This window comes from Palaemon carinicauda, chromosome 13, assembly GCF_036898095.1.
Source record: "Palaemon carinicauda isolate YSFRI2023 chromosome 13, ASM3689809v2, whole genome shotgun sequence".
Lineage (NCBI taxonomy): Eukaryota > Metazoa > Arthropoda > Malacostraca > Decapoda > Palaemonidae > Palaemon > Palaemon carinicauda.
The window spans coordinates 35111776-35125087 of NC_090737.1; the positions used below are offsets into that span (position 1 = coordinate 35111776).

The 13312-nt window shown below is 33.7% G+C and overlaps 1 protein-coding gene across 2 annotated transcripts in view; it reads right to left on the reverse strand.

Annotated features, from left to right (window-relative positions):
* Positions 1-5455, reverse strand: part of LOC137651932 (ionotropic receptor 93a-like) — a 6773-nt gene extending 1318 nt beyond the window's left edge. Inside the window, exons 1-7 of one of the 2 annotated variants that reach the window (XM_068385145.1) lie at positions 5222-5455; positions 4937-5065; positions 4149-4335; positions 3587-3823; positions 2259-2527; positions 1557-1694; positions 104-290 (exon numbers count right to left, since the gene is read on the reverse strand). In XM_068385145.1, the coding sequence (XP_068241246.1) occupies positions 104-290; positions 1557-1694; positions 2259-2527; positions 3587-3823; positions 4149-4335; positions 4937-5065; positions 5222-5340 (1266 nt within the window). In that variant the 5' untranslated portion in view covers positions 5341-5455. The remainder of the gene's footprint in view (positions 1-103; positions 291-1556; positions 1695-2258; positions 2528-3586; positions 3824-4148; positions 4336-4936; positions 5066-5221) is intronic. The other variant, XM_068385147.1, reaches the window with a different exon arrangement.
* Positions 5456-13312: the final 7857 nt, after the last annotated feature.

The window sequence follows — 13312 nt, forward strand, 5'->3', positions numbered from 1 at the left end:
ACGAATTATATGGACTCAAGTGATTTCACCTGCCTTTCTCCTTTTAGTAGATCTATGTCATCTTTGAATAGAATTAATCAAGTAGATTATATTGAACCCTGACCTCTAAAACAGCCATGATGGCCCTATTCAAAGTGTCTTTGTAGGGAGCATCGTGAGGGATGGGCCAGGCAGATAGTCCCGGGAAGACACTCTCACGACCTATGTAGAGGCTGGTGGTGCCATCTGCCTTGGTGAACTTCTCGGCTATGATCAGCTCCAGGTACCTCCTGGCCTCCATGTGGGCTTGCCTGAAGGAAGGAGAGATTAAATGGTCCGTTATTTCAGGCAGGTCTTAAAATGATGGAGGTATGGTTATGATTGGTTAGACCAGTGAAATTCAGTTTTCTTTTTTTTAAAGTACATACATATGTGCATACATACTTACATATAAACAAAGTATATATATATATATATATATATATATATATATATATATATATATATATATATATATATATATATATATATATATATATGTATGTATAAATATATATATATATATATATATATATATATATATATATATATATATATATATATATATACATATATATATATATATATATATATATATATATATATATATATATATATATATATATATATATACATATATATGCATATATATATATATATATATATATATAGAGAGAGAGAGAGAGAGAGAGAGAGAGAGAGAGAGAGAGAGAGAGAGAGAGAGAGAGAGAGAGAGAGAGAGAGAGAGAGAGCTGTTCCCATAGCATGGACATCAGTAAGTACCTATACCTGTTTCTTATTCATCTTAGAAAAGACATACGGAACTAACTTAAGAGTTATCCATCCTCATACTTTATCCTCATTTGTATTATCCTAAACTCAACATTATTTATCTTACATTCACTTCAAATCCTTGTAACCACTCCTGTAATATTCTACCCGCTCTGATTATGGGATTTTCGTTTCATTTAATTCTATATGACCTTCAACTCGTGCACACCAATTCTGCTACATAATGCTTACTTTGGCCTCTTTGTATGGGCCATCACAACTTAATGTTTACATTTTCTCCTCAACCACATGATTATTTAACAGCTTTAGATGAAAAAATAACTTATTGTCCCACTTATTTATCAACGTTTTAAGTATACAGACTAATTCTAACAGAGCTATTCTTCAAATTTCGAAATCTTTCTATAAGAAATTATGTGATGCTTCGACTACGTAAAACCATTTCGGTAATCAAAATTTAAAGTTAGACTAAATCTTTCATACTAGAGAGATGTTTCACATGTAGAGTGTTTTATCTTTCTTTAGTCTATATCTAGACATTGTTAAGTTTAATGCACCATGTTTTTTACCTGTGCTATTTTGATCCACAATTCGCTACAGCCAGGCAAAAATTTCTCCTCTTAAGCAGCCGAATAACACCTGTCTGGCTACCTCTTGTCCCATTTAGTCTGGTAATATAACCTACTTACCAACCTCTGCAATAAAGATTAAGGAAAGAATAAAGATTAAGGAAAGAATATACATACTTTTTCATCGTGGCTTGTAAGACGCCCTCAGGCGCTGAAGGGACGATGTCAACTCTTTCCCCTAGGGTTTTGAAATCATTGGAATCCGATTCTTTGAAGAAATCGCGGAAATGTGCCCCATAAGGTGGCATGGTCACTCTGTGTATACAAAATATGAAACGGAATCAAATTAGATATATTAGAGCAACTATTCTTTTGAAAAACTGCAGAAATAAAGATAAACTTAGGCATAAACCTCACTATATATGTCAATGGCTTTCCTGGAAAATTTTGATTGCATCAGTTAAACATTTATGCTACAGTCAGCCCTTGCTTTTCATGAATTTTGTCTTCAAGGTTTCGGTTTCACGTATTTTAAGCAATAATAGTTTTGATTCTTCACAGCGTCATCTCTGTTATGATTGCTGCATAGTGCAAAGTATTTAAATCACCCGCGCTTCTTTGCACCCAAAATTTTCTTGCAAGACGCAGCTTTTCTGTGTCCATTGTCGCAGAAGTGTCTCCTACTCTTTCTTTACGAATGCTATGGCTCCTAAGAGAGCTTCTTCATCATCTTGAACTAGCTCTAAGCAAGCAGAGAAATGTCTTGACTCTTTAAGCTGCTTGATGAGGTCAATGAAGGGTTGTCTTATGTAACTGTAGGACTTGGAAATTTAGGCAATTTGAGATGAAAGTGCAGACTGGTTGACAATCACCACTTACCTGGCTCCAGCGGTCACAAGCTGTTCTAATGTTTCGACCCTTGCCGGATATTTAGGAGCTGTTAGAGAAGCTGTAAGGTTCCCACGATATGCGGTACCAACGATGAAGGCAAACACTAGCCATGAAGCAAACAGAAGTCGACTGGAATGACTCTGCGAAGCTTTGTCTGACATTCCTTGTCCAAACAGAGTTCCTATGATGTCTTGCAAAAGTGAACCTGCGTTGACGCGGTTCCTTTCATCTTTCACAATGCTTCCTTCTCTGCTGATCTGATAGGAAATAGCAAAGTCTATTTTGTGGTACTTATGACAACAGAATAAATTTCAATATCTTCTTAACATCAGTAAAGCTAAGGCTTCTTTCACACTATGCGTTTTTTTCCGCACACGAGGCGGTCTCCGCATCGCACCGCTGGTATAGCAAAAGATAACCGTTGATATTGCAATCGCTACATGCAAATGATATCAGAAACACTGCTGATTTTTCATTGGTGAAGAGGGAGCTTTGAGTTGACCATATTCTAAAATATGAATGTGGGATTTAATCATTTTGATATTGAATGTCAATATATCTAGATTTGTATATTCATTATGCAGTTTCTTAAAATATCTTTGCAGTAACTAATTTGCCATAATTGGTATACTAATTGAAGAATGTAAATTGAAGAATGAGTAAACTTAGCAAATTCATTCTTTTCTTTATCACCCAGATTTTCAAAACCCTCCTTTAATCCCCAGCAAACTTCTTTCCAAGGCGAAATAACAGAACTCCGACATTTCCATTCTTTTAGACTTTTGTCCTATAATACTTGTTTCATTTCTACTAAAGAAATAAGTAATTCCTTATCAAAATTTTGTTCCATATATGTGTGTTTATCAATGAGAACCACTGCATAGCCTACCACTGCCTGTTGAACAAGAGATGGACAAATATTGCTTGGTGTGAAGACCCATATTGAACATAATAGCCAACTGTCACCGTCAGTGAAGCAGATCCGCACAAAGCCAGTGGAGCACCACTTATGCAAGGCGATGCCGCTGCGGAGAAAAATCCGCTCTGCTTTAGTGTGAAAGAGTCGATATAATCTATCAGTCGAGTGACAAAGGCGGATCTGTAATGCTTGCGGCAGCGGAAAATAAACGCATAGCGTAAAAGAGGTCTAACACTCAAAGACTAAAGGTTAAATAGAAACCCTCCAAACTGTTTAAACAATGAAATAAAATTAGATTTGCTACTGGACGCTGAACACTGACTTAGATTTAGAAATCCTATGGAACTATGACTTACTACTATATATACTACCAGTGAGAAAAAGCTAAAAGTATTACCAGTATAAATGGGACAGGCATTATGAGAACCACCACTAAAATGAACAGCCAAACACCATCAGTATAAGGGTAGTAAAGACTCTGCCATTGAGGCTTCAATGCCGGTCTTGCCATTGTGAAGGCATGGAAAGCATATTCGAACATATAAGAGTAGTCGTACTGCTCCAGACGTTTTGGAAAAACTGCGTAGATAATCGTGGCTATGAAAGATTTCCTCTCCGCAACTCTCAGCGTTACCTGAAAAAGTTAGAATTGATCTGAAACAAGGACTATTATCTGGACTAAAATTACCATGGAAATGTAGTTTGTCTTGATTCCATTTTATTTTATCACATTCCTACCTACCATCATGGGTTATACTTGATTCTGATGCATTTGACAACTATGTAGTAGAAATAATAGACTAATTTACTGTTAAAATTCAAAATTAAATAGAAATACAGTTTATCAAATGATAAGGTGGTGGTAAAGTTTTACATTTGACATCTTGCTCATGGTCTAATCACCCTGGTCCCCACCATAAACAGTTAAAACTTATTCAAGTTATGACACTACATCTTACCTCATCCCAATTAGCCGTTGGCAACACATAGAGAGTGAAATTGAGAGCCTTGGCTATAGACTCAATCATCAAATAGTCGGTTCCAGTGTACTTGGTATGGGTAGTGCCGTTTGCACCTTTCTCCTCTATGGTGTTCCAGTAAGGAGGGAATGGGAGAGCCGTGACATTCACTTGTGATCTATAGAAGCTGAAGAAACGCATTTGAGTATATACTAAATTGGACAGGTGATAAAATAGAAATATTTTATACATTTTATGAAGACAGTTTAACAGATTCTCTCTCACTCTCTATTTTCTGTCTAACGCATTGTAATGATTTGTAATTACGTTAAACTACATCAAGCTTGGACAAGGGGGGGGGAGGTAAAGGTTGCTGATGACTCAGCAGTTAGACCTATAGGCTCCCCTAAAGGCCCATTGGACCTATAGGCTCCCCTAAAGGCTCAATAGACCTATAGGATCCCCTAAAGGCTCAATAGACCTATAGGATCCCCTAAAGGCCCAATAGACTTATAGGCTCCCCCAAAGGCCAATAGACCTATAGGCTCCCCGAAAGGTCCAATAGACGTATAGGATCCACTAAAAATCCAACTGACCTATAAGCTCCCCTAAAGGCCCAAATAGACCTTTAGGCTCCCCAAAAGGCAAATAGACCAATAGATTCCCCCAAAGGCCAATAGTCTTATAGGCTCCCCCAAAGGCCAATTAATAGACCTATAGGCTCCCCCCAAAAGCCTAAGTGTTGTCGCTGGTTTGATATCAAGTACCAACTCAAAAATAATGCTAACTTGGTGAATTTTGGTGGAAAGAACATCATTCGAGTAAAGAACGTGAAGCCAGTCTTCGGTGACCAGGAAGCCAAACGAACAACTCTAGCTCCGGATGTTGTATAGGGAAGGTGGGAATATATCCCATACCTGTTCAAAGAGAATAAAAAGCATTAATACCACTTGTAAAAAGTATATACATGTGTGCATGATATATTCATATGAATGATACTACAATCATGATTGTAGAAAGGCAAAAACCTTAATAGAAACGACTGAAGATCGGTTAACTGAGCCGAATCTCACCTAATTTCGCCGAGATTGTCTTCCAGGTTCAGCAACATGGCGGCCATCATGGAGTAAGTCCACTGTTGTTGCATCAGGATCTTCACTTGTAGGAGAGACATCCTTGTGACAACAAGCATCCTCGTAGACCCTTCGAGGAGTCTAGAACTTGAAGAGGCTTCCGCGAAAGAGGATAGGAAGGTCACATCTTCGCTCACAACGACAAGAGTGACGTGCCAGGACAATTTTCGAAGCTAAAAATATAGATTATGAATATTTCAGACGACCAAATAACGCAATCAAGTTCATATTTAGACTTTAATGAAATGAGTATTCTTAAGGGACATATTTTCATATGATTTTATGTAAACTTTTATCGGGTCTGTTAGTAAAACGGTTGTTATTGGAACTGTCATTTCCATAGTCCTAGTTCGGAATCCTTTGTGGAAGCAAATAAAAATATTAGCGATTAATATGTGTGTGTCTTCAATTTCATTAGATTAATTACAGCAAAAAAGACTCACATACACCCACACGTAATATATTAGAAAAGGGCCCTTGGAAATTGTAAAAGAAGCAGAAGAAGGAAGAAAAGACGATGGTTCGACGAACTAAGGAAGTTTGCTGGCGTGTACTGACACAGAAAGACCATAAACAGAAGCAAGTGGAAGGAAATGTCTGAGGTCTTTGTTCTGCAGTGGACTAGTAACGACTAATGATGATGATGATGATATGTATATATATATATATATATATATATATATATATATATATATATATATATATATATATATATATATATATATATATATATATATATATACACACACAATTACCTGTCTAGCTTCGGTCAAAACTTTTGTCATTGTGACCTGGGTACTGTTCTCGCCGACGCCATCTGTATCAAATTCAAAAACACCAGTTCCCCAGTCAGCGCCTTCGGTATTTAAAAACTGGAAACATAACAGAAAATTTTGCATTAAAATTTGCATTCGTCCGCCCAGTCTATTAATAGCGTCTCTTATTACTATCGTGTGTTGAATCAAATTAGAAATTTCTATATATTTAACTCTGGTATAAGCTCATTGCCTAATTGAAAATGTTTATAATGGATACAATTTTATGTCTAGATTTATTTCTCCTTATTTTTCTTTTCCTATATATATATATATATATATATATATATATATATATATATATATATATATATATATGTGTGTGTGTGTGTGTGTGTGTGTGTGTGTGTAAATGGTTCTAAGGCTTCTTTATTAATTGGTATATGATGATAATAATATTCATTATTATTATTATTATTATTATTATTATTATTATTATTATTATTATTATTATTATTATTATTATTATAAGAAAGAGGTTCAACATATAGTTTAGCAGACTTTTATCAAGGCATTGAGATACGACAAAGAGAAAATTGAAAAATAATGTTCAAAATGGTCCATTCCAGCAAATATTTCACTAGTTCTACATCTACCAATAGATCGTATGAATAGATAAATAAATAAAATAAATGAATAACTAGAGAAAAATGAAGAATATCCTTAATTACGTAATGATAATTCACCTTGAACATGGATGGATAGGGCAACTTGACACCACCATCCGTGATGCAAATCACCGAGGAATGGTGTTGAGGGGAGGCGAACAGGACGGCCCTGATGACGTCACTGGCATGCGGGAAGGGTTGGTATCGGCTGGTATCTTTAATGGCTATTTACAGAGAAGCATTGAAGAATATTAGTAACTTTAATGACTTGTTTGATTACTTATTCTAACCACACAATGTTTAAAATGTCTGGGAACGTTTCTCAGATGGCAGAGCTATTTAAAAACTATGCAATAGAGCGTAAGAGACTTCAATTTATGTCTTCTGAGGGTAAACACTACAATATACATGGTGTGTGTGTGTATATATATATATATATATATATATATATATATATATATATATATATATATATATATATATATATATATATATATGTATGTATATATATATATATATATATATATATATATATATATATATATATATATATATATATATATATATATATATATATATATACAATAGTAACAATAAAAGCAAATGCTATATTTTATCTTTCTTTAATTTCCCTACTTCCATTTTTCTCATTCATCCCACTCACAAAACAAAAGAAAATCGCGAGAAGTTATATATATATATATATATATATATATATATATATATATATATATATATATATATATATATATATATATATATATATATATATATACCATCTCCTCCTACGCCTGTTGACGCAAAGGGCCTCGGTTAGATTTCACCGATCGTCTCTATCTTGAGCTTTTAATTCAACACTTCTCCATTCAGCATCTCCTACTTCACACTTCGTAGTCCTCAGCCATGTAGGCCTGGGTCTTCCAACTCTTCTAGTGCCTTTTGGAGCCTATATGAAAGTTTGATGTAGGCCTACTAATCCCTCTTGGGGAGTGCGAAGAGCATGCCCAAACCATCTCCATCTACCCTTCATCATGATCTCATCCCCATATGGCACACGAGTAATCTCTCTTATAGTTTCATTTCTAATCCTGTCCTACCATTTAACTCCCAATATCCTTCTGAGGGCTTTGTTCTCAAATCTACTAATTCTATTGGAGATTGTTTCATTGTCATGCCATGACTCATGTCCATATAGTAACACATATCTCACTAAACTGATATACAGTATAGTCTTATTTATATATGTAATTTCAGGCGATTTGATTTCCAAATTTTACTCAACCTAGTCATTGTCTGGTTTGCTTTTTTTCAATCTTTCACTAAACTCTAATTCTAAAGACCCTGTATTGAAGATCACAGTTCTTAAATACATGAATGATTCTACATCATTAATCCTTTCTCCTTCCAATGATATTTCATCTTTCATTGCATACTCCGTTCTCATCATCTCTGTCTTTCTGTCTTTCTTCTATTTATCTTGAGCCCAACCTTGTGTGATATTTCATGCATTCTGGTAAGCAAGCATTGCAAATCCTGTGGTGTTCTGCTAAGAAGGACAGCATCATCAGCATACTCTAGGGCTGCTAAATTCCTATCACCAATCCAGTCCAATCCTTCTCCACCATCTCCTACTGTTCTACATATTACTAAATCCATGAGGAGGATAAACAACATAGGTGACAACAACATTCCCATGGAGTGCTCAGCTGTTCACTGTAAATTAATTTGATGGGACTTCTTTATATATATATATATATATATATATATATATATATATATATATATATATATATATATATATATATATATACATATATATATATATATATATATATATATATATATATATATATATATATATATATATATATACGCGTAAAAATCACAGGAAAACGTGATGCTCAGATGCAGAAGAACCACAGAGAAAATGAAATTCGAAATATACAATTAAGTATTTTCATTTTCCCTGTGGTTCTTCTGCATATATATATATATATATATATATATATATATATATATATATATATATATATATATATATAGATAGATAGATAGATAGATAGATAGATAGATAGATAGATAGATAGATAGATAGATAGATATGCGTATATATATATATATATATATATATATATATATATATATATATATATATATATATATATATATATATAGATAGATAGATAGATAGATAGATAGATAATAGCTTAGATATTTTGATAAAATGTGTAAATGAACATTGAAAAGCAATGGGGAAATTAGGATATAATGACTTGAAACATATTATAGAATAAAAATCATTGATGGAAAGAAAGGTTAACATATGGAATAGAGCAAATGGAGACTCCCCGGATGGACTAAAAAGTCTTTGAGACATCCAAAATCCTTGTAACTCCTTGTAAACTCAGCTACCAGGACCCCCCAAATCGCTAGCTACGCCCCTGGCAATACTTACGCAAGTTAAGGAGAGCGTTGGACAACATTGCTAAGTGTAACAATATTATCACTGTCTTTGTGGATTCCTCCATCGTCTGTGAAAATAGAGAAACTTTTAATGGCAACACTTAAGAAATGCTTGATTTTAATCGGAAACTCTCCGTAATAATTTACTGTTCTCAGCCGTATTTCAGTAAAATAGCATTTTGCTTTTCCAACTAGGGTTGTAGATTGGCTAATAATAATAATAATAATAATAATAATAATAATAATAATAATAATAATAATAATAATAATAATAATAATAATAATAATAATAATAGCTGTTACTTTTCATTAAAATGAATAAAATATCCTTTTGGTAAACTAATACAGCTGAAATGCGTCCTTTTTTATTGCAAGAAACTCAGTTGGCTGAAATATATTTGTACTCTGTTGAAAAAAAAAATAATTATTTTAATCCGAAATTATCCGTAATACACTGTATATACTGTATATATATATATATATATATATATATATATATATATATATATATATATATATATATATATGATCTACTTCAATATTAAAAAAAGAGGCTTAAAAAATAAATGATCAACCGTACTTATCACTGAAGCGACACCATGTAACGCTAAGCACGGACTAACAGCAAACCAGAAACTGCACCTCGCTATATCACTTAATCTTAATTCTCCCGTGAGGAAACCATCTTCTAATTTCTCTCCCTAATTAAATATTGTAAATCAATCTATCCTTCCTCGGGGATAGACCAATTGGCCCCCATCTATCCATTGAATCGTGTTAGGAGCCAGGAGCGAAGTGTGATCCCATTGGCTCGGTATAATTCCGTTTTTAAATATGACTGAGTAAGACACGTCTCATTTCTCGGGAGTTTCTTCCATGAGTGAGACAAGCACGCAATTTTAATTAAAGTTTTGATATGATTTCTCAATAGATTTTATACTTATAATTTTGTTTTTTGTATAACAACGTGAAAAAATAGTGTAAGATTATATACTATATATTATATAATATATGTTCTTAAAATATTGTATTTTAATTGTTTATTACTTACCTTGTAGTTCATTTATTTCCTTGTTTCCTTTCATCACTGGGCTATTTGTCCCTGTTGAAGCACTTGGGCTTATAGCGTCTTGCATTTAGGGTTGTAGCTAAGTTTTTAATATATATATATATATATATATATATATATATATATATATATATATATATATATATATATATATATATATATATAAGTATAAATATCATTATATATATATATATATATATATATATATATATATATATAAGTATATATATCATTATATATATAAGTATATATATCATTATATACTTATATATATATTATTATTGTTATTATTATTATTACTATTATTATTATTATTATTATTACCTAAGCTACAACCCTAGTTGGAAAAGCGAGTGCTATAAGCCAAAGGGCATCAACAGAGAAAAATAGCCCAATGAGGAAAGGAAATAACGAAATAAGTAAACGATATAAGATGTAATGAAAAAAATAAAGAATATATATATATATATATATATATATATATATATATATATATATACATATATATATATATATATATATATATATATGTATATATATATATATATATATATATATATATATATATATATATATATATATATGTATATATATATACATTTATATATATATATATATATATATATATATATATATATATATATATATATATATATATATATATATATATATATATATATAACCTATTTGAGACTTTCTACATGCACTCACTATATAAATAAATGTACACACAAGTCCTCCATTAATAATTATCAACCAGCATACTTATTCATATGATATTCCTTCACTCAAACTGTATACAGTATACAGGATACAATCTACAGGATACAGTATACATAATACAATATACCGGATACATTATATAGAATACCTTACTGACACAAATACGTCTCTATTTCAAAATAGGCCCACCAGAAAAGGAAATAATACAATAATTTTTGCAAAAAAATATAAACAAAAACCATAGTCTCATTGTATATTACTCAAAGAGATGGAGCTGGGGGGAGAGTGACTGCTCCCCGCACTCTAGTTTTGGGGTGTTTGAATGTGCGTGGATGTAGTACGATAGAGAGTAAAAGATGTGAGATTGGAAGTATGTTTAGAAGTAGAAGGATGGATGTATTGGCCTTGTGTGAGACAAAGATGAAAGGAAAGGGTGAAGTAGTGTTTGGTGAAATGTCTGGTAGAGTGTCTGGGATTGAAAGAGGAAGAGCGAGAGAGGGTGTGGCTTTATTTCTGAGTGAATGGATGACAGGTAAAGTAGTGGAATGGAAGGAGATATCATCTAGGTTAATGTGGGTAAGGGTTAGGTTGGGTAGGGAATGTTGGGCGTTTGTCAGTGCGTATGGGCCAGGTAGTGAGAAAAGTGAAGAAGAGCGGAATGAGTTCTGGAATGAATTAACTAGGTGTGTAGAAGGACTGGGTAGAAGGAATTATGTAGTTGTCGTGGGTGACTTAAATGCTAGAGTGGGCGCTGGAGAGGTAGAAGGTGTCATTGGGAAGTAGGACGTACCAGGTGAAAATGAGAGTGGTGAGAGATTGGTAGACATGTGTGTTGAACAAGAGATGGTAATAAGTGCTAGCTTTTTTAAAAAGAAAGATAAAAATAAGTATACATGGGTAAGAGTGGCAAATGGAAGAGTAGTAGAAAGGGCATTAATGGATTATGTGTTGATAACTAAAAGAATGTTTGGAAGATTGAAAGACGTGCACGTGTTTAAGGGTATGGCTAACTGTATGTCTGATAATTTTTTGGTGGAAGGAAAATTAGTTGTAGCAAAAGAGTGGGGGAATAGAGTAGGTGGATGTAAAAGGGAGCTAGTAAGGGTTGAAGAGCTAATAAAACCGGGGGTAAAAAGTAAATATCAGGAAAGGTTGAAAATGGCATATGACGAGGTGAGAGTAAGAGAAATTGGTAATTTAGAGGAGGAGTGGAAGTTAGTAAAAGAAAATTTTGTTGGGATTGCAAGTGATGTGTGTGGCAAGAAGGTTGTTGGAGGCAGCATGAGGAAGGGAAGTGAATGGTGGAATGAAGGAGTGAAGGTAAAAGTGGGAGAGAAAAAGAGGGCTTTTGAAGAATGGCTGCAGAGTAATAGTATGAAGTATGAAAAATATAGAGAGAAAAAGGTGGAAGTAAAGCGCAAGGTACGTGAGGCAAAGAGGGCAGCTGACCTGAGGTGGGGTCAGGGATTGGGTCAGTCATATGAAGAGAATAAGAAGAAGTTTTGGAAAGAAGTGAAGAGAGTAAGGAAGGCTGGCTCCAGAATTGAAGAGACAGTGAAAGATGGAAATGGAAGATTGTTAAAAGGAGAGGAGGCAAAGAAAAGATGGGCGGAATATTTTGAAAGTTTGCTGAATGTTGAGGATAATAGGGAGGCAGATATAATTGCTGTTCCAGGTGTTGAGGTGCTAGTGATGGGAGATGAGAATGAGAGAGAGATTACAATAGAGGAAGTGAGGAGAGCACTAGATGAAACGAGAGTAGGAAAAGCATCTGGTATGGATGGTGTGAAAGCTGAGATGTTGAAGGAAGGGGGTGTGACTACTTGAATGGTTGGTGAGATTGTTTAATATGTGTTTTGTGTTGACAATGGTACCAGTAGATTGGGTTTGTGCATGTATTGTACCACTATATAAGGGTAAGGGAGATGTGCATGAGTGTTGTAATTCAAGAGGTATTAGTTTGTTGAGTGTAGTTGGAAAAGTGTATGGTAGAGTAATGATTAATAGAATTAAGGATAAAACAGAGAATGAAATCTTGGAAGTACAGGGTGGTTTTAGAAGAGGTAGGGGTTGTATGAATCAGATTTTTATAGTTAGGCAGATATGCGAGAAATATTTAGCAAAAGGTAAGGAGGTGTATGTTGCGTTTATGGATCTGGAGAAAGCATATGATAGAGTTGACAGAGAAGCAATGTGGAATGTGATGAGGTTATATGGAGTTGGTGGAAGGTTGTTGCAAGCAGTGAAAAGTTTCTACAAAGGTAGTAAAGCATGTGTTAGAATAGGAAATGAAGTGAGTGATTGGTTTCCGGTGAGAGTGGGGCTGAGACAGGGATGTGTGATGTCGCCGTGG